Source organism: Gymnogyps californianus, chromosome 5 (genome assembly GCF_018139145.2).
Source record: "Gymnogyps californianus isolate 813 chromosome 5, ASM1813914v2, whole genome shotgun sequence".
Lineage (NCBI taxonomy): Eukaryota > Metazoa > Chordata > Aves > Accipitriformes > Cathartidae > Gymnogyps > Gymnogyps californianus.
Genome location: NC_059475.1, coordinates 54,352,618 through 54,375,985, shown reverse-complemented (window position 1 = coordinate 54,375,985; position 23,368 = coordinate 54,352,618). Strand labels below are relative to the sequence as shown.

The 23,368-nt window shown below is 40.1% G+C and overlaps 1 protein-coding gene across 1 annotated transcript in view; it reads right to left on the bottom strand.

The window, feature by feature from the left end:
* Positions 1-3,553: 3,553 nt before the first annotated feature.
* Positions 3,554-23,368, bottom strand: part of UNC79 (unc-79 homolog, NALCN channel complex subunit) — a 115,552-nt gene continuing 95,737 nt past the window's right edge. The window contains 7 exon segments of the mRNA XM_050897263.1: positions 3,554-4,602; positions 5,902-5,943; positions 9,888-9,965; positions 12,175-12,372; positions 13,789-13,975; positions 15,677-15,852; positions 20,910-20,999. Of these exon segments, the coding sequence (XP_050753220.1) occupies positions 4,402-4,602; positions 5,902-5,943; positions 9,888-9,965; positions 12,175-12,372; positions 13,789-13,975; positions 15,677-15,852; positions 20,910-20,999 (972 nt within the window). The 3' untranslated portion in view covers positions 3,554-4,401.

Below are 23,368 nucleotides of genomic sequence, written 5' to 3'. Positions count from 1 at the left end.
AGAAAAGGAGTGGCAGTTGTCCTTTCTGTAAAAGCAGCTGGAGTGCATGGAGCTCTTCCTGGGGATGGATGAGGAACCAACTGAGAGCTTATGGGTAAAGAGAAGACAGGTAGGGGTGACATTGTAGTGGGTGTCTGCTATAGGTCACTTGACCAGAAAGAACAAGTGGATGAGGCCCTCTACAGACAGATAAGAGCATTCTCACATTCACAGGTCCTGGTCCTCATGGAGGACTTCAACTACCTCATTATCTACTGGAGGGACACCACCACAGGGCATAAGCAATCCAGGAGGTTCCTGGAGTGCATCGATGACAACTTCTTCACTCAAGTGATAGAGGAGTGTATTGGGTTTGCGTGGCAAGGTTTTGGTAGCCGGGGGGGCTATAGGGGTGGCTTCTGTGAGAAGCTGCTCAAAGCTTCCCCTATGTCCGATAAAGTTAATGCCAGCGGGTTCCAAGACGGACCCACCGCTAGCCAAGGCCGAGCCCATCAGCAACAGTGGTAGCGCCTCTGGGATAACATATTTAAGAAAGGGAAAAGAAGTTACAGGGGAGTGGCAGTTGCAGCCAGAGAGAGGAGTGAGAAGATGTGAGAGGAACAACTCCGCAGACACCAAGGTCAGTGAAGAAGGAGGGGGAGGAGGTGCTCCAGCCGCCGGAGCAGAGATTCCCCTGCAGCCCGTGGTGAAGACCATGGTGAGGCAGGCTGTCCCCCTGCAGCCCATGGAGGTCCACGGGGGAGCAGATACCCACCTGCAGCCCGTGGAGGACCCCACGCCAGAGCAGGTGGATGCCCGAAGGAGGCTGTGACCCCGTGGGAAGCCCACGCTGGAGCAGGCTCCTGGCAGGACCTGCGGACCCGTGGCCCCATGGAGAGAGGAGCCCACGCTGAAGCAGGTTTGCTGGCAGGACTTGTGACCGCGCGGGGGACCCACGCTGGAGCAGTCTGTTCCTGAAGGACTGCACCCCGTGGAAGGGACCCACTCTGGAGCAGTTTGTGAAGAACTGTAGCCCGTGGGAAGGACTCATGTTGGAGAAGTTCATTGAGGACTGTCTCCTGTGGGAGGGACCCCACGCTGGAGCAGGGGAAGAGTGTGAGGAGTCCTCCCCCTGAGGAGGAAGGAGCGGCAGAAACAACGTGTGATGAACTGACCGCAGCCCCCATTCCCCGTCCCCCTGTGCCGCTCAGGGTGGGAGGAGGTAGAGAAAATCAGGAGTAAAGTTTAGCCCAGGAAGAAGGGAGGGGTGGGGGGAAGGTGTTTTAAGATTTGGTTTTATTTCTCATTATCCTGCTCTGATTTGACTAGTAATAAATTAAACTAATTTCTCCCCAAGCCGAGTCCGTTTTGCCCGTGACAGTAACTGGTGAGTGATCTCCCTGTCCTTATCTCGACCCACGAGCCTTTCGTTTTATTTTCTCTCCCCTGTCCAGTTGAGGAGGGGCAGTGATAGAGCAGCTTTGGTGGGCACCTGGCATCCGGCCAGGGTCAACCCACTACAAGGAGCCAATGAAGAGAGGTGCTCTGCTGGACCTCATACTCACCAGCGAGGGGCTTGTTGGGGATGTGAAGGCCAAAGGCAGCCATGGCTGCAGTGACCATGAGATGGTGGAGTTCAGGATCCTGAGAGGAGGGAGGAGGGTAAAAAGCAAGCTCACAACCCTAGACTTCACAAGAGCAGACTTTGGCATCTTCAAAGATCTGCTCAGAAGAGTCTGATGGGATAAGGCCCTGGAGGAAAGAAGGACCCAAGAAAGCTGATTAATATTCAAGGATAACCTCCTCCAAGCTCAAGAGCAATCCATCCCAATAAGTTGAAAGTCAAGCAAAAAAGCCAGGAGACCTGTGTGGATGAACAAGGAGCTCCTGGCCAAACTCAACCACAAAAAGGAAGCATACAGAGGGTGGAAGCAAGGATGGGTATCCTGCGAGGGATACAGAGACATTGTCCAGTCATCCAGGGATGAAGTTAGGAAAGCTGAAGCCCAGCAGGATTTGAACCTGGCAAGGGATGTCAAAGACAACAAGAAGGGCTTCTATAAGTGCATAGGTGACAAAAGGAAGACTGGGAAAAATGTAGGTCTACTGCTGAATAAGACAGGGGACCTGGTTACACAGGACATGGAAAAGGCTGAAGTACTGAATGCCGCCTTTGCCTCAGTCTTTACTGGCAAGACCAGCCTTCAAGAATCCGACTGAACATCAGGAAACTTTTTTACTTTGAGGGCGACCGAGCACTTGCACAGGGTGCCCAGAGAGGTTGTGGAGTCTTCGACCTTGGAGATATTCAAAAGCCATCTGGACATGTTCCTGGGCAACTGGCTCTAGGTGACCCTGCTTCAGCAGGGGGGTTGGACTAGATGACCTCCAGAGGTCCCTTCCAACCTCAACCATTCTGTGATTCTCTAATGACTATTAGCTGATTAGTAAGTGACAAGGGAGGGGAAAAAAGAAGGGATGGGAACATGTATAATCATTTCTGTATCACTTTGTTCTTTCTTCTCCATAGCCAGTCAAAAGCTGGAGAAAGAAAATGCTCTTTCCCTCTCTTACCACTACGAAAATTTGGGAAGAAGCCCTCCCTTATCAACTCATGCAGGTCTGTGCAATCTCAATTCAGCATGACAAAAATCAATGCCTGAAACACTGAGAAATTATCATCTGGTGGATCTCTTAATAATCTTCACATTAAGACAGAAATGTTTTCCAGAAATGCAAAAACTCTGCTCAGTCAGATGCAAGTCACTCACCTCAAGCAAATACAAGCAAAACTAGTTACAATTAAATAGCTTATGTTGAATCTTAGATTTTCTTTTGAACAGACCGGTCCATTTTAAGCTTAGACTCTATTAATGTGTGAATCTGAGCAGGAAGGAAAGCCAAATCAGTTTCTCTCCACTGAAAACACAGAGAGGGGTATCTTTTAAGCAAGCTAGCACATGTTTTACTGTCTTTTGTTTGGTTGGTTAGTTTGTTTGGTTTTGGGTTTGTTTTTTTAAAAGCATAATGGTACTTTAATGGCATATCTGCAAACATTTTCATTTTTTCTTTGGTAAATGCACTGAGGAAAGACTGACGCTCCACAACAACTGAAATGTACTCAGGCAGTTCTTTACAGGTATGCCTTTCCACTTCCATGCAATCAGGGAGGAAAAATGTTCATTCTGAGAGTAGTAATAAAGACTAGGAATTTAACAGCATTCTAATACACAACTTAAATGTGTGTTTGTTATTCTTCTAATCAGTGCATTACAGGAATAAATACAGAAAATACAACTGTGATTGCACAGATTTAAGTATTAATTACAAGAGGTGGTAAATCATGGTGCTCTCCAGATTTTATGTAAAATCCACTGAATTAATTGAGTCTCCTTGGATTCCAATGGGCTTTGGCTGAGTCCCTTAATGATATTAAAATCCATCTGTTATTAAACATCATGTTTAATACAATAGTATGCAAATGCTGTGATATGTAAATGTCATTATGCAAAAGTTCAGGTCCAATCATGCTCCCCTTGAAGTCTGCAACATAATTTCTGTAGACATCAGTAAGAACAGGTCTGGGATATTCATTTTTAATTGCACTGTATACAAGTATTGACAGAGGAATACAATACAGTAGTCACAAAATTAAAGTGGCTTCTATGAAACCTACAAAGAAGAGCAGCACAGAATCAATGAAGTAAAAGCAATATTTCAAAAAATAATAAATCAGACTTGGCAGTTTTGGAAAATAGTACTGAAGAAAAAGACAAATGAATTGGCACAGTTTAACAACCTAATTTCTAAGTGCACTTTATAATAACTCTCCTTACAAGCTGCTGTTTTCCCAGAAGATGATGACAAAAAGCCTCGTTAGAACATCACTGTTTTATAGTGACAGGTTTTATTGCATTGCCAGCTGTGAATCTAAAAAAAAAAAAAAAAGACACCCTCCCAAAAAAAAACTCCTATAAAGGTTCCTAAACCCCCTGTTTTCTTTTGTTATCATCAAAAAATAGCAACTTAGCACTTCCATGTTTGTGAATAACCACAATTCTATTTTTAAAAAAAACAGAAGTTAAAGAAAAGTGATTTTTGTCTTAGCTTCAAAAATAATGTAAAGAAACATTTAAAAACAAGATATTTCAATGATCTGAGAGATATGCATGAGACCAATCCTGCAAATACATGTTCATGAATGCAGACTTGAGAACCTGTTGATCCTGAGTAAGTGTAATTAAAGACTGGCAGGATCAGGCTCTTAGCTTCACCCATTATAAGCTTTTCCACAATCTGTCCTAGGCTAAAAAGTATAAATACAGTATATACTCTGTATACTGATTTATACAAAAGGTCTTTTACAGCTCTAACCCTGTTATTGCTAGGCTAAAAAGGAACATTTGGAACAAATTACATGAATCATAAAGGATAAAATTGAGATGCAGCTTCTGACGACTGAATTTCCACTTGAGCCATTTTAAATTGGGTACACTGTAGCCATTTGCGGAGCACAGATGAGCTATTGTTCATTTGTCCTGACCCCTGTAACATCCTTAGGCTGTGATGGTTGACATTGCTCTGGATGGCTTGGAGGCGTAGCTGGAGTCCAGCAGACAAATGCTGTTGAAATAATGCAAAACATTCAGTTTCTTTCCTTTAATACATACATTAATACAGCACTGGGAAAGGTACTGATTGTTGGCCAGGGAAAGTTCCTCCACTGCCCCAATGTCACATTTCTTTATTCCACGTCCTGCACGGTAGTGTTGCCATGAAAGGCAAATGTGCTTACAGAAACAACTCCATACTGAGACCATCTCCGACACTTTTATTCTCATCACCAAAATTCTCTTGACTGGCAAACCACACTGATCCACCTTGCTCTCTTACAAATAGGGCCAGCTGGCACAGTTTTACCCAAGCAAGCAGGCCCATAATATCTGCTATAGAACTGTCCTGGTTTCAGCTGGGACAGAGTTAATTCTCTTCCTAGTAGCTGGTATAGTGCAGTGTTTTGGATTTAGTAGGAAAATAATGTGGACAACATACTGATGGTTTTAGGTGTTCCTAAGTAGTGTTTATACTAAGTCAAGGATTTTTCAGCTTCTCATGCCCAGCTAGCAAGAAGGCTGGAGGGGCACAAGAAGCTGGGAGGGGACACAGCCAGGACAGCTGACCCAAACTGGCCAAAGGAATACTCCATACCATATGACATCATGCTCAGTGTATAAACTGGGGGGAGTTGGCCGGGAGGGGCAGATTGCTGCTCGGGAACTGACTGGGCATCGGTCGGCGAGTTGCGAGCAATTGCATTGTGCATCACTTGTTTTGTATATTCTAATTCTTTTAGTATTGTCATTTTATTATTATCATTATTATTTTCCTTCCTTTCTGTCCTATTAAACTGTCTTTACCTCAACCCAAGAGTTTGGGGTTTTTTTTCCGATTCTCTCCCCCATCCCACTGGGTGGGGGGAGTGAGCGAGTGGCTGCATGGTGCTTAGTTGCTGGCTGGGATTAAACCATGACAAGAACCCAAATCTATCTCCTGAGTCAAGAGTCCCAATCCTGATTTGCCAGTGGACTCTCAAGCCTAAGACATCAAGAAAACCACAGCTCAGGGAGCAATCAATCTTAGTAAACAGCGAAGAAAGGCCCTGCCGCACAACCTGGTTAGAGGAAAGTGCTTCAGAAGGGAAAGGGAGAGCAGTACTGACTACAGGACAAGTATCTTAGCTGATGATGCTCTGTGTACGCTCACACTTGAGACCTTCAGTGCTGAGCCATCCAGTGCATCTGGATACACTACAATGATCTATTTTCAGAGAGTCTGGAGACCACATCTAGTGATCTTATTTCCAGACTTTACAGAAATGTATAACACTAAGAATAAATGGATAAGGTACTAGAAACTACTTACCTTTAGATTTGACTGTATCATTGGCAACCACATTGGTATGAGCTGTAAGAAGAGAGGAATATTTTGTTATTATACAAGTGACTGTAAACATGCTCCAGTTACTGTGAGACAGAGAAGGGTATATCTAACGCACTTTAGCTGTCTGAACGGACATAGCCTGAACCACAAATCTGAAAATGTGGTTATTTTTAAATGATGTATATGTTTTGGGGCAGGTAACTCTCAGAGGTAAAGAAGCCAGCTTCCCTTGTTTGTAGCTTGATGAATCACCAGTAGTAATTACTGATATCCTGTTTAAGGCAACGATGAGAGTACAGAATAAAAACTTGTTAAAGGAAATCACTTCTTATTTTCCTTGTGACGGTGTTTCTGTATGTGCAGGTGAGCAATACTGGAATAAATACATACAGTAAACATTCTGCACGGTGACGTATACATCAAGAACTGAAAAAACATGCAGCAGAAGTTCCTAATAATAGGCCAAATATTTAAATGATAACCAGCATTTTATAAGCCACTAGTCACATCAGTGCTTCACTGTGGAATGTGACCTGTAGGCCTGGGAGCACAGGTGAAAACTCTAACTATCCAGAATGACAAGGCGAGGAGGTCTGCAAATCTGTCACCCATGATTGGACTGATATGTATTTCAGTCTCCTGCTCTTCAGAGAACTTTTATTTCTGAGTAAGTATAACATGACAAGCTTATAGAAGACAGAGAGGAATTTCCAGCAAAAGTATTCATGTTCTCCAATATTAATTTAACCACCAAGATTACTGTTCTAAAATCTTCCTCCAAATGGCATTAAAATTTGCAATTTGCCAATTATGCTACCGGGAGCTGCAAGTTAAATCTAATCACTATTGACAACATTAGATAAAGTGCTGTTTTCCTTGTGCAAGGAACCATAATTGTTTCAATTTCAGTGCTGTTTTGCTGGAGAATCACATGCAGCTCTGTCAGGACTGATTACTTAGTCTACCACATGAAGAACCATATTCAAACCTCAGCATTTACAGATAGATGAATGCCAAACAGCTGGAATGCAGCCAGATGCAGCAGACGGGCGAGTTCTGTACAACCTTCCATGGGCTCTCACACTAATGAAGCGCTTAATAAGATCCAGTGACCACAAGTCCTGATGTGTGATTTTGATAGAAGGGAACAGCTAAGCATACTGAGAAGCCATGCTCCGTGCCCCACCGCCATCAACAAAATGTCACTGAAAATTTCATCCAGCATTAATGAAGTTCCTATGGAGCTAGCCAGTGGTGATGGGACTGGTGTCAGAAGCATGTCAAGCAAGGAAGGAAGCTAGGCAGAAAACTCAGGGTACCCCTCTGCATCTGAACCAATTCACTGGGTATCTTTTACAGTCAGCTAAGAGAATCAAGCACTTCTGACATCCACTTCATCTTGTCCCAAAGCAGGTATTTAAAACAGATCAAGATGAATCATGTGCAAAAATACCTGTTTATCTCCACTGACTATAAAGGGCACTCAGGGAGACTAGCTCATATTGATATCTACGCTGTAGAGTTCTAAGGTTACATACAGATCATTGTCCTCCAGCGCCACTTCTGTCTTCCAGGGTTTGGACACATTTAGGGAAATGAAACTTTCTGCTGCAGGCACAAGCAAACAAACCCTCCACTGCTACAGCTGCCAGTTAGATAAATGAGACAAGATGACATTTTTATTGAAGCACTTGAGTTTTATTACCTAATCCCCAGCCAGCCTTTTCTTCACAAAGGAAGAATACATAAAGCTAGTTAGAAAGAACAGCTGGAAGAACAGCCTGCTGTCAGACACTGTCAATTTTTTTGAGTTTGTATTTTCAACAGAATTATGTTGATTCCAGTGCAAGTTTTGGTGGAAACCAGGCTGGAGAACAGGCTGGTCACTGTGCTTTTCTGGCTCCCCAACTCCGCTGCCCGTCTGGTTCTCTAGAAGTCTACCCAGCAGCTGCTGGAGTCACCTAAAACCTCTGGGTCTCTGGAAAAGATGTTGTGGTTTGCTGAGCAGCTCCCTTCTCTACTGTAGGCTCCCAAATTCCTCAGACATACATCTGATGGTCAGACAGAGAGCTGTTATCAGCAAGGAGCTGGTCTCCATCATCAATGGCTGTCCTGGAATGGCTAGTTTCCCAGTTCCTTTGACATAGAAAAACAGGAGGAAAGCTGAACACTTTCATTTCAGCCCTCCTAAAGCAGAATGCTTCTCCTCAGAGGAAAATATAATGAATTAAATATATATGTGAGTATGTGTGCATCTGTGTAAATGTGTGTGTACGTATCTCTCACTCCAACTTCGAAAGAAAAATAAATACATAACAGTTGAAATGTTTTCACAGGAAAGAAACTTTGTTTTCCTCCCCAGATTGGAAAAGATAGTCTAACATCAGATCCAAAAAATACCCTCTGAGAATACAGGGAATGGCTCAAAGACTATAGGAAGCAATCAAGACATGTCTCAATGCTACCAGCATGAGTTTAATTTAATAGCAAAGGCCAACACAGTACCAGGAGGAGGAAACCTCACAGCACCAACACAAGGAGGAGATGAAGGAGTGCTTATCTCAGGCATAAAGAAAGCTCTTCTTTCAGTGGAGAGCTGAATTGTTTATGTCTTCTCTTTCTCTCTTGTTTTAGGACATATTTTCCCCTCACTTGTCATACAGAAAATGGCCACCTAAGATAGCTATCCCATAAACCACCTGGCATCATGTGACATGCACCACCTTCTCATTGAGCTTGATTTTTTAGTAACAACAATGTCCTTTTAACCTGATTTAGTATATTACTGATATATACTCTCAAATATAACCCCCTGAAAGCATTCATTTGAATTGTGACAAGAATTCGGCCCTAAAGGCCTCTCTTTTCACAGCTTTAGAGCCATTCTTCATCCTTGTCAAATTCTGGACATCCTGGACTGGCTGAAAGAGAAGCCCATATGACTTCCAAGGACAGCCATGATCACTTTAACATCCCATAGTGACAGAGTTTCTGTAGTGAATCAAGTCATTACTGACTATAAATCTTTACTTTCACACTGAGTATGAATACTTTCATGCCAGCTGACATCAAGACCTTCAATTTTAGCTACTTCATTTTCAATTCCTGCTTGACCATAAAAGACTGGAGTAAAACAACAGTCAGAAGTTTCCTTTATGGCAACAGAAGAACTATATAAACCAAAATATTTCAGTTAGATTCAGAGTGCATTTAACTACTTGATTTGTTGATATTTTATGTGAAAACTCCCTTCAGAATAATGAATGGGAAAATGCATAAAAAAGGCTAGTAAAATTGATTTATGCTTGTGAGACTACCCCAATCCTTTGGGAATCTGTTCTGAAAACGCTGTGGTGACCCACAGGAGACTGACCACTATTTCCAAAAAAAAGAATTTTACATGAATGCAGCATGCAGGATCTGATTCTCTAACCAATTCTCTCTCTGTTACACATCCTAGGGGAAGAAGATTCACTATCAAATAATATTTGACTACTACATAGGCATATAATAACATGAAAATCGCTGTGGCACGAAGTTTTTGTTATTAACGTAAAAGAATGTGAGGATCAGAACAGTGAGGTGATCTGCAAAGGACCTATGATGATTAAAAGTTACAGAATGGCTGAAAATTCAGACAGTACCTAGAGGTTCTCGAAGTCAGTGACACCAGTTGAGTCTATTAGAGGAATAAGACCATTGCAACAATGGAAGGAGGAAGTAGATCAGAAGTTCATTTAACAAAAATCAGGAGAACTTGGATTTGAGATTATGGTCTGGTCTTACTTCTTACCAGAGATTTTATTTTTTGTTATGCTCTACTAGGTTTTATTTCTGCATTAGCATTCAGCCTCAGCTTCTTCCACTTTCTTTTTTTGAGTGGGAGGGGAAGCAGAGAACAGTATGTCTAGAAATCACAATAGACAGGCAACATCATTAACCAAATATTCATGGTGTGGTATGCCTACCTTTACAAAGATAGTAGAGTTGCATTCCTGTAAAGCCTCCATTAAACTAATCACATGCAGGCACACCATTTCCACCATCTTGAAAAAAAAAAAATAAAGCACAAAAACAAATTAGTGGCCAACATAACAGTCTTGTAAGCTAAGCCAACAGTCTCTAAAAAGAATCTTCCTGTATTTGCTTGGCAGTTATACTGAAACACTAGATGTGCATTTATTAACCACTGACATATAAGATTAAATATTACATGAGCACATAAGGGACATTTTTCTTTATTTAGTTTTCCCCTGATGCGGCAACACCCATCTGTTAAATATTTCAAAGTGCTTGATGTATTTTAATTCGTATCACACATCAAAACAAGTTGCCTTCAGCTTTGTTCTTTTCAGACATCATAAATCCTTTTACATGCCTTTGCTGTGTAGTTCTCATCAATCAGTGTGTCAGAAATTTGTATTTTTATTTACTGAATCTTCAAAAATTAACATACCCACAAAAAACATCTTTCCCCCCCCCATCAAAAGACAATTTATTGGTCTGAACTGGCAGCTAGTCCATAATTCTTCCATTTTGTACCATGAATTATGCCAGATGCAAATATCAGTTATTTGGTAGTAGACAGCATTTTATGTTTTATATTGTGTAAATTCATAGGTACAAGACAAATACCCTGAGCCAGCAGTGAGTATTTACAGTGCCTGTCTGAACTATGTGTAAATTCCCCTCGATAATAATAAACTTAGCTTTTATGTAGTGCTTTTCATCTTCAAAGCGCTTTACAAACACTAACTAATTAACCTCACAACAGCCCTGTGAGACGGGCAAGTATTATTATCTACATTTCACAGAGCAATAGCTGAGGCAGAGAGTTTAATAACTTGCACTAAAGCCACATAATGAGATACTTTCAGAATAAGGATTGGAAATTGGGACTTCCAGGTCATATTCTTGTCCTAAGGCTTGATAAGAAGCCTTTGTGTCTGACTAAACAACTGGCTAGTTAGAAGCATTATGCACATTTCCCATTCATTCAAATGCAGCTTCATGAACTACTGTTCCCAACAGTGGCTTGTCAACCACAGAGACCTCGCTAGATGTCAGAGGCTAAAATATCATTTAAAGACAGCTTTAGGTGGTCCTTGCCTGATATGGACAAGACGCAAGGGAATAGTAACTGGTTCAAAGACATTCAAGTGCAGCCCATGCAATTACAATTGAAAGGGCAAAGGTCCATATCTGCCTGGGGTGGAAGATGTTTCACATGGGGAAAGGGGAATTATATAAAATAATTTCTATATAGATAGCAGGTCTCCATTTAAAAAAGAAAAACAAACAAACAAACAAACAAAGAATGAAAATCCCAAACCTTAAGAGCACCTGACTTAGAGGACTGGGCCACATATAAAGAATCCTTCTCACTCAAAGCTACTATCAGGTTCTCCAGAGCCAGAGCTACTAGTTACCATCTCAGTTAAAGTTAAAAAGTTTTGACAAGTCATGACAGACTTGTCATGACTTACTGGGAAGTGGGAAACACAATACGTCTTGTCTATCAGAAACAACCTCTCAACCCTAAGCCTGCAGGCACAGAGAATCATTAGTCAATGGGAAGCAAAGGTAGCACCTATGAGAAGGCTGCTGGAACCCCTCTGGGTTCTTATTGTACAAAGCTGCTCCAACAGCAGTGAGTAGCTGAGATAAACAAATGCTTAAGAGTTATTTCCAAAAAATGGTCTGGACGATTTCTGGACAGAGTGAACACTTCCTTTTCAAATCTTATCTCTAGAGATACCTCCTTCAAATCATTCATTACTCAAAAACGTTTCCAGAGATATTTATATAGCTTATTTTTGATGAGTAACCAATGGGTTACGAGTAGTCAAATGTCAGCATTTGTGTATTTTTTTTCACCATCATGTAGTAAAAAATATTCAAATGGCTATTCACAGAATTATCCTAAAACACTTAGTTGCTCCTGTAAGGCAGAGTCAGATGAAACAATAGGACCACTGTGAAGAGCAGGAAGATATATAAAATGAGACCTGATGCAGGGAGCCCTTAATCCAACAAGCAGCAACTCTAGCTCTTGATTCTGTTTCAGGCAGATACTGGCTAGATCCTGTTTCAGGCCCACTGTGAGGTTAAACCACTACTAATTAGCTTTCCCTTTAATTTCTCAAAAGCATCACAGTTGCTTTATGACGTTATTCATAGTCTGATGTATTCCACTGAAACACTGAAACAAAGCCAAGCCCTCCAAGTTTAATCTGTACACAGCACCTGACTCACCACTTTGTTATGTGCCATTAGCTGTAGGATGCTAGGTGTCACTCGGCTCCAGAACTCCAGGGCTGTAAGGATTGCTGTAAAGCTAAATTCGTTCTGATTCTGGACTGTTGGAGCTACTGCTGTTTGTTCACAATACACTGTCCAGAGCTGCGCAAATATAAATGCATGGAAGAGGGAACACATGTGCAGAACAGATGTCTGTAGAAACAGAAAATAGAGGAAAATGTTTATTTAAATAAGTGTATTGGGATACAGTGCAGAGGCTTTCATCAAAGCACTCCTCTGTCATGCATCCCACTGTGCAGTCTTGCCCCTCACTTTCCCATGTTTCCCTCCCATTAGGAACTAGTAAGTCAAGTACGCTTGATAACACCTTCTCCACATTTAAAAACTGATTTTATATTTACAGACTAAAAACTGCATTTGCAAACACACACTTCCATGCCATTTTAGTGTATGGTATTAAGGTCAGCCCCTTTAAAGAGAAGGTTAGTTTTGCAGAACAGCTACTCAGGACTAGTTCTGAGACTCTCTTGATAGAAAACTCCACTACAATCTGTGGAAGGCCTGGAGGCTCTGGCACATATGACTCCATTTAAAAAAATGCTGCTGGAGTAAGTCATTCAGATTCTGATCACCTGAAAGTAAGGCTATCGTACAAAATACATCATCTTACATCTGTTCTGTTAATCTGTCATCCATTTCTACCTTGCTGGGACAGAATTGCTCACAGTCAAGGAAAGTAAGTTTTGAACAGCTAACAGAGAATTCATTTTGCGTACTCAAGCATGGCTCTTTGCTAATACGTGTTATATATCACAGTGTCTGAGCCTCCAGGAGTGCTGGACATTAACTACCTCATTACGAGAAAGATGCTTCTGGTCAGAGATGTTCTCTCAGTTTGCAAGTGCAACAGTGATTCATGCTCTGTGGCAGTATGACTGCACCAAACATTGCAATGGTTGCTTGGTAACTGGAAGGTATTTGAAGAGCAAAAAAAGGCCGAAGAAATGAATGGGAAGCACCAGTGTCTTGGCCGGGTGAGGGGAAAGAAAGGGGGATTTTATGTACAAGATAAATATGTGATCACTCTGCTTCTGTTGCTAATAAAAATCTGGTTGGAGTCAAAGAGTGCTGCTATATCTGTGTTAAACTACTGTCACACATGGCTTATGATTTGCAATAACTCTTCTTGTCCAGAGCACCTTCAGAAAAAAAGTTGTGCTTGAACCATCACTGTTTGTAATTAACTTTTGATCATAACGTTATTTATAGGTTATCCAATTCTACTATACAACTAGAATAAATAACTTTCTGAGAGTTTTGCTACAGAGATGGTCATTGCTAAAGCTTCAATTTAGAATGCAGTTTTTCATCCCTCACTCCTGTGCTATTTTGAAATAGTTGAATCTCAAACTTAATTGTAGTGATTTCATCAGCAGTTTTCTATGCATGAAGAGGCGGCTATGCAAGAAAAACTACAGAGATTTCTTTCCCTAGATCCCAGGTTTTAATAAGGTTTTACCCCTCCTTTTTTCTTACAAAGAAATAAGTAAGTGTTTGCAATAAGGCCAATATATAACACATCTCCATTTAAAACACAGAATCCCTTACCTTTGATTGCTCTGGAAATCCAATCAGAATAACAATAAGGTGGTCAGCAATTTGTGAACCCGCATCCAGTGGAATAGGCATGCAAGATGATGGAGAATTTGGACAGACAACATTGTGTGTCAGAGACCCCAGAAGTAGCCAGGACAGCAAACGAATGTGAGAGACACATTCTATGAACTCTTTGGGCCTGTCAAGAAAGAGCAGATTTTACAATGATGCTAAGTTTTCTGGTTTTCCCCAAAATATGGAGTCTCCTTATGCACACTAGGCAGATGCAGTCTCAGTGTGCTGGAGGCACAGATCATTGGTACAGCTTATGGGAAGACTAGAACTACACAGAACTTAGTGGACTTGACGTACCACTAACAAGTCCAACAGAACATATTTGGTGGGTCTAAGAAACAGTCTCTATAAAAGGTTAAAACATTCACAGATTGACTGGTTCCATCCACAGTGATTTTTTTACACAGAAATCATCAGATGGGAAGGGTTGCCCAAGTGGAAATGCTCCTCTCAGCTCCCCTGGACAGCCCATGGCTGACAGGGCGATGGCAGGAAATTCTTCATTCCACAGTGAGCTCCGAGGCAGGCGCCATGCCTTACTTCCACTGTGTTCCACTTCTCCATCGGTAAAGTGGAGTTAATTCCTTAGCCTCTCCCTGGACATTTGGACTGCACGCTTTTGAGGGCAGGGACTATGCTTTTTTGTGACACTTAAGTATTCATCCACCATCTAGTGCAATGTCTAATTGTAAAGCAATGTTCTTATATAATCCAAAAAGGAATAACACTTTTCTGGTGTCATCTTGGCTGTCCCCTTGCTGCTACGAAGTTCAGATTACATACTCATTTGAATTCATAGGCACAGGAAAAAAATAATTGGTTTTCGATCAATAAATCACTACTTACTAGGCCACTCTCACTACTGTTTTTAATTTCTAATTTGATGTCATTGTCAAGGACTCATAGCACCAAAGAGGCATTCCATTATTTTTTTTTTTTTTTTTTTTAATAGACTCTGACAACTATGCTCTTCCTTAAGTACCTATAGGGTCTTAAAGGAATTCACTACCTTCAACTCAGAAAACATAGTCCTTTTTTTTACATGTAAGAAACTAAAGTGCAAGGAGATAACAACTCCACATTTCCAAAACTAGATATGCTTTACATGAAAGTACATCCAGACGTATCCACAGGACTGGAGCCTAAGCAGCTTAGTCCCCAGAATCCTGGGGCAGGTAGTCTGGGACAAAGCTGGGACAAGAATACAGGTTTGTTGAAACACAGTCCAATGGTCTACACTCAAAACATCTCGTTTGTTCTCACTGTAAGACAAGGGACAGTATTTCCCTTCTTTTTGAAGATAAAACACTGCAGATTAGGATTTCTCACAGTGAAAAGGGATAAAAAAAATGTCTTGAAGAGCAGAATTTCTCTCATCTAACTTTAACCAGATGAAGTTAGTATTTTTATCATCATATCAATAGGTTTACACTTACAGTTCTCACTCATTTTACTCCATAATTTCAAAGGACATTTCCCATTGTATTCTCTATAATTCCCAACATATTTTCTATAATTCTAGGACTGATCAAGTACCTGTGTGCTTTTCACTGTCTGTATCTAGATCGAGAATCAAATTAATTTCCAGGGTAACTCCAGTGAAGCCAATGGAGTTACCTCCACTGTCCCTTTGGCATGTACTTTAAATGTTGCATTGATGAAATCCTCAGTTAAGGATCGGGGAGCTGCTGACCAGCTGTTTCAATGTCCCACGGCCACCATTCCCTACTGCAGGTCTTATCTATGGAATCTGGCAACAAACACAGAATTTTGTGAAGATTTCTAACTCATTTTAGTATTCCTTTTTGTGGAAAAGCATTCTCACCCTTGTTGCATTGCAGAAGGAGGATGGTAAAGCCAAGGCAAATATCGGATCACAGCTTTGTTGTCTCTGTGGTTTCCCCGTGTGATTTCCATAGCAGCAATCTGAGCTAAACCAACTTTCAGATGTCCACCAAACGTGTCTTCATGCAGTGGCTGAGAACAAGTCTTCATGTGACTCTGCAAGGCAAAGATCTGATTTCCTATCTGAAAAGAGTATTTCACTTGAACTAAGTTCTTCCAAGCAACAGCATATTCTATTTCATTTCCCTTCAATTCCTTTCTCAGGGTCTCTAACTGTGTCTATAAAACTACAGAACAAAACTCAGAAATAGATTTTAAAAAATTCTCCAGTCCCTATATTAGTAACAGCTTTATGATGCGGATCTTTCCACAGAGGGCCACATTTTCAAGAGCCCACACAAAATATGAATTGTGCAAAATGTATAGGCACCTTTTGTATCAGCAAACTCAACAGCTGATGAATACAAACTAATGGTTGCACATCCAGACAGCTTAAGTGAAGATGAAAGAATCTAACCATTTAAAAAGATAGCATCTGGGCAGGAAATGCCTTCCCTCTGCAATATTCCATTTACATGTACAGAAATAAGCTGTCACTCATTCACTGGCAATACGACTATGCTGCACTATTCAGCCGCTACAAATGCCTTTAAGCCCTGGAAATAAAAGGGCTAAACCTTTTACCAAGAAACATGCAAATATTTATGCCTGGAAAGATAATTTATTATCCTGCTCTGTCAGCTCTAAGGAATGTTTCATTGGTGCTTCTTGAGATACTTCTATATTTCTAATTAAGCTAACTTTGCATTACCTTCTGTTACTAGGCTAACAGAACACATGCTGAGTGCCTTTGCTTGCTTAAAAGAGAGCCATATGCTTTGCACAAGAAAATCCAAGTCATCAGTTATTAAATTATTACAACAGGATAAAAATCAGTGGACCAATAATATTTTACAACAGATAAGTATCTGACCCCAGCAACTTACAGTCTCAAAAATCACTTACTTGAAGTCTCTTTCAAGAGAAAAAAAAAAAAATGTATGAGCATGAATATCTAATGACTTTGTTATAGAGCCAGTTAAAAGGATAGACAGGTATGCAGGCAGATACATTATACTTCCTCAAAAATGGTGGAATTTTCTAAATAAAACCTTGCTGAGCTTTACCAATTAAAATGTTATCCCAAAGGGAAAAAAGGTAGTAAACTGAACAGAAACAATAAACTGGAATGTGATTATCTTGAGAATTAACATTTATACCTTCTTTATGCTGCAGTAGTTGCTAATATGCAGGATTAAAAATAATTAACCTCTTTCAAAGAAACTATTCTCAGACACGCAAAATAAGACATTGGAAATGAATAAACAACTTTAACTATTTCTGTTCACTGAATTTCTACACAGAGTAGGAAATTCAAAATTTGAAAACCAAGATCAAACTTTTGCTGTTGGGATTGTTACTGGTCATATAAATCACATAGTATTCTTTGTGTTAGTTTGGTAGTCCAGATGCTGTTGATAATACATACTCATAGTAAGAAATTGTACAACTGGATAATCTTAGGACTCACTTCCTAGAAACACCTCTGTTAATAAAACCCAAGCAACATAAGTAAATATATTAAATGAGCTTACAAGAATTTGAATCTAGATCTTGTGAATTTGTTTAAAGTTCTGACTATTTGTAAACTTAGAAATGCTTATAGATATTTTCCCAACTATGTTGGAACCACAGAATAAGTTTATCTGGTCTGGTTAAATAAAACCTGCCTTTTCATTTTCCAAAGACAGCCAAAGCTTATTCTTTACAATACATAAAATTATGGTCATATTTGACTCTCCTATTACATTAATTTTGTTCTCAGATTCCTGTATTACAAGGCTAAATCAAAACAACATGAAATTTTAAACCATTTGGTTTTGATTTAGTTTTAAATTGCCAGACTACACATTTGGGAAACTTCTTGTCTAATTTCAAAACCTAAAAGTGAAGAACTGGGTAAAGTTTTAGTTCATGTCCTACCTACCTCCGTGTATAAAAATTTAAAAAATAAATAGTCCTACTGAGCATAAGAAATTATCATCTTATCAGACTTAAGCATTGTAAGAGCATTTCTAAAAATCAGACTACAGTTCAAGGGAGAAGGGGCAGAAGGAAAAAGTGCCAATGGCAGACAGCTTTCTACAGAAACATTTTACACAAGAGAGAGGATACCTGCAAGTATTTACAAATAAATTTTCCCCATTCCTGGTTTCAGATAAGTTCATGTTTTTCTGTGGAACTGGCAAACCAGATGTATCTCTCCCTCATTTATGATTCATTTGCCTACCTATTCTGAACGCAGTTCTGAACTGTAAGAGAAATGGGTGAATAACTTTAAGGATAGAGTGGGAAGGCAATCCAATTCAGCTGAAAATGATTAATTAGTTTGTGCTTTGAAGTAAATTTCTACTCTGGCACAAAGGGCTGCTTCCCTTATTAGAGTATTTTTTTAAAACTCAACGGGATTCAAGGCATATGGCCAACAGGGTAAGAACTTAACAAAAGGGATATTTTGTCCAGTAAACCAAGGTTACTGCGAGTTTCAAGAGACATGAGTTTCAGTTTAGTTGGGATTCTTCTTCCTTTGTGGTAACCATTATTAACTTGCAATGAGGTGTCCCCTCTGGGGCATGAGGTGGGGTGGAGGGGGTGGGGGGACAGCGAGCAAGTGAGTGTGTGAGAAACTAGTAGGGTAAAAGTTCTCATCTCATTGCTTCATAAATAAACTTCAGTATTGAAATCCACTACAGGTTATCATTTATTCTGTCTTGCCTGCCACAGAATGCTTGCATGAACTTGTGGCATGAAACACTCCAGTGCATTTCCAGTAACTTTCAGCAGAGGACTGGTGCAGTAGTAGAGGGGCCCTTTCAGGGAAACGCTATACTGATTTATCAGGAAAACAGACCATCAACACCCTTTATTAGGAGATGCACTCTGTGTTATAGAAGCACAGTGGCTCTTGAGGCTGTCAAAGAACTTCCCTAGAAGACCACATGCGCCAAAGCCCAGGCCTGTAAGCAACGGCAATATGATTCATACTAGCCAGAACAGGACAGCTGTATCTGTCAGCTGAGCTTTAGATCACATAAAAGCAGCTTGGCAGCTACTTGACTGTGCCCAGTGATGAAATGACCTCTTTCAGTTGACGAACTTCCCCTTGGATCACAGAGTTGCTGGTGTACAAGGACTAAAACTCTACTGCCAGATTTCAGAACTGGCTGCATCTTTGACACCATAGACACTCCTCCGTATCTGTAATGGTCCCTCTTGCTGCACTCCCACACCATTAATTTGCCTTGCCAGCTTTGCAGCAGTTAGAAGCACCAAGGCCTAGTCACACCTCTGCCTCCATTTTATGCGCTGAAGGAAATCCACCCTTGTGCAGGGCACCACTATGTAGCTCAAAAGACTACACTCTAACTTTGCCTGGCACTGAGAAGGGACAGATGGTTCCACTATAAGACAGGTGTTTTCCCGCCACAAAAAGGAGGATTTTAACCACCAAAATTTCACCTCCAGCTCAGTGCTCACTTAGTACTCAGCTTCAGATGGTACAATAAAACTACCTAATGGGATAGTGTTATCCTAAATAGAATAAATATTGCCCCCTCCACAGCATTATGGCTATTAGTGACATATTAGCTGAAATATTACATTAATTCTTTATTTAAGCTATTAACAATAGATGCTACTTTGCTAGCAATCGAAACAGCTACAGTTCTATTATTTCCTATTATACAGCAGCAATGTTACTTAGCCTAGTTCTTTTCTAAAGAACATCTTAAAGAATTTCCATTTTGTAGGAAATTTAATAGATACTGGCTTCCCCCATGAAACAGAAATTCCAGGTTTTGACCAGCTAATTATTACTAGGATGTTTTCATGAAATTCATTCCTAAATAAAATATTTTATGTTGACAGAAGTATTTTCCTATCAGTCCTCTTACAATTTAGCATCAAACTAATATACAGAAACCAGAAAACAGTTTGGACTACAGAGGTGTCCTGGTTTCGGCTGGGATAGAGTTAATTCTCTTCTTAGTAGCTGGTACAGTGCTGTGTTTTGGATTTAGTGTGAGAATAATGTTGATAACACCCTGATGTTTTAGTTGTTGCTAAGTAGCGCTTATCTTAAGTTAAGGATTTTTCAGTTTCCCATGCTCTGCCAGCAAGCAGGTGTGCAAGAAGCTGGGAGGGAGCATGGCCAGGACAGCTGACCTGAACTAGCCAAAGGGGTATTCCATACCATGGAACATCATGCCCAGTACATAAACTGGGGGGAGTTGGCCGGGAGGGGCAGATCGCTGCTCGAGCATTGGTCAGCGGGTGGAGAGCAACTGCATTGTGCATCACTGGGTTTTTTTTCTCCTTTTTTTTCCCCTCTTCTTTTTTTTGTTACTTTCCTTTTCATTACTATTATCATTATTATATTTTATTATTATTATTGTTAGTATTATATTTTACTTTAGTTATTAAACTGTTCATCTCTCAACCCACGAGTTCTGCCTTCTTTCCTGATTCTCCTCCCCATCCCACTGGGAGGGGCGGGGGGAGTGAGTGAGCGGCTGCGTGGTGCTTGGCTGCTGACTGGGGTTAAACTATGACAAGAAGTAAGAACTACTCAGTTTTCCCCACCTCAACAGAATATAACCTGACAATGAAAACAACAGCATCCATAAGAAAAAAGGACCTCCCCTTTTTTTTTTAGGTCAATTACTGCATTTTAATAACCTCTGAACTTCCAGTTAACTTAAGTGTCTGTTTGTGTATATGAGAGACACAGGATTCCTCCAGAAGAGTGTAATTAGTTGTACAGGCAAGGAGTTTTATGCTTCCATGAGTTATATTAAACACGACTACTTCTCACAGTGATTTTGGTATGACATTAGCTTATCATCAACATTTCAGAAAATCAAGCCTGCATTTTTATTGTGTGCTCACTATATTTGAATCATCCTCCATTTCAACACTGCATAAGCTACTTTTTACTGATCCCCCAGAAGTGTCTAATCTATAACAGTACTGACATTTTTTAAAAGAGGAAAAAAAAAACCTGACAGTCATCCTCAAAGACTTCCAACAGTTTCTGCCAGGCAGGTTCATTACAGAAAACATATTTTTGTTAAAAAAACACATACAATTTGGATCAATGTATGTCCAGAACCAACCTTTAATTTGGTCAAGGTATGCATATCTGCAATGAAATCCAGCACTTCCCCAACATATTGCCTCATGCATTCCATTGCTGCTGTTCCACACTAGAACATAAAAGAAATAAGTTTAAGTACCAGGTTTTGAATATGTTCTTGGTTTTGTTTTTGTTTCTAGTTCACCAGAGCACAATTTGTTTGTCTCAAATTCTTTACTTTTTAGTTAGATTACTTTAATTAGGAATATATATTCTTTGATGTTTTTCTTCTCACTGTAATATGCCCTCTTATCTGATGATAGTATAAAAAGATAGTCCAGTCACTGTAGCTTCTTCATGCATCATAAAATATTCTTCTCTGTGACAGCAATAAAAGATTAACTGATGAAACTTTCAAGAATATCCTTGTCATGTCATCCTGAAATTTACAGTGGTCCAGAATCAAAGTTTTAAAAAGTCAATGAGAGTTTAACAACTCAGTTCTTCAATCAGCTGAGCATTTCTGCAAGTGGAACCAATCAAGCTACAATCCCAGAAAACAACATTCAGTCACAGGCACAGATGCCCTTATGTTCACATTAATCATGATGGAAAAACAGTTTAAATGACTGGCTTCAGGTATTTTATGTGTAAACATCACTAAAATGAACACCACTGAAATTTGTTACTTTTTTTTCTTTTTTTTAAACTAACAAATATTCCTGGGATATTCCTGAAGCAAAATCATTCAAAATACAACATTCTAATGGCACTTAAGCTAGCTGCAATTTTCAAAAGGGGAGGCAAGGACTATAAGGGATAAACTAAATCCTTCATGAACTGCTCCAGTTTGACCATAAAGGTGTAAGCATTGAGAAGCTACCTGTGCCAGAGCAAGAATGACCTCAAAGCGAAAACAAAAGGACTCAATGTGGTGCTTGTTGTATTCCCACAGTATAAATTTTCATAATCTTTTTCCTAGAACACAGCAAGAAATGCGAGTCTGGCCTTCGGCTAGTACAAGACGTGCCCAAGGTATGCAAAGCAGCCAACAGAACAAAGCTGTCAGATTAAATAAAGGCTTCAAACAGACCAGAGAACCCTGGAGAGAACCTTTCAAAAGGTGATACAACTGACCTACTAGGTATCATATAAACTTCTGTTTACATGTTTAGTCTGAGGTGAAGATAATGCTAGCTGAATTCAAGGGGAACTATGAATGCCTCATTCTTATGGGTCAAGTAAAAGCAATGCTTAACTTTTGAGGCTAAATAACAAAATTATCAAATAAGGTATCTTTTTGAAGTCACCAAAAACTACTGTATCCAAAGTCATAGGCTCAGGGCAAAACATTGCAGTAAAGTTTACATGGGGAAAACTACTCTTCTTTGACCTCTATCTAATTACCTACACTTTGAAGCACAGAAGCTGATTACCCTGAGTATACAAATGGACCAGATTTAGTTTTGATCACAAAATTAAGCCATAATTGAATTTTAGTGGCTGAAATTTGAAAAACTACTAGCATTCTATTTTTAAGCAACTGACCTGGGCACTTCTCATTTTTGTATGTTAATATAAATCTACACGGTGTTGAACTATGCCACCTTCTGGCTTTTCAAATGCTATGCCTGTCAGTTCCCTTGATAGAATAACAAACAGTAAAACAAGGTCACTGGCAGCCCTGTCAGCATATCCTCTATCCAGTTTATGTGGACTAAGGATTCCACATGGGTTCTAAAATACTGAACAACAGAATTATAAAAGATACTATACTCAGACCTCTGAAAATAATGCTCAGTTGCAAAAGACTTCTCTCCAACCATCTATTCTGTTTCATTCAAGCAGCAGGCAGCCTGATTCTCTATGATTTCTTCTGAAATGATCGCTTTCTTATCATACCTTGTAACACCAATGTTAGTCTATCTATTTAAAGCAAGTATAAATTAAAATATTCTGTTGGGAGGAAAGGTATCATTAAAGATTTGCATTAAAAAACCCACACACTTCAGAAGATATATGGGAAAGATCCTATGAGGTCACCCCTAAAGCTGACAGAGACACACATATAAGGAAACAAGTTTTCCTCAGCTTGTGAAGCAGACCTGGGCTAACCCTCATCCATCTGTTTAGGTACTCAGTCACATGTGTCATGGAACAAGTCAAGACCTCCAATTGTGCTACTTCCTTGCATATTCACCATGTGCATATTCAGTGCCTAGGCAATTATGAGTACTGGTAATTTACCTACACTCATCAGCAAGATATAGATGAATGCCTTATACATTACCAAAAAAATACCATTAACTCCCTTTAACCAGATAATCTTTTGTGAGAATGGAGGCAATGGCTTGTAGCTTTCCTCCCTGCTACCATTTTTTGAGGCATTCAGCTGGTCTGTTCCCCACGTGTTGTCTAGCTGGAGCCTGCGCTCAAGAAAAGTCAGTTACATGACTAAAGATTATCAGTGAAAGTAAGGGAAGCAACATCAAGTTCAGA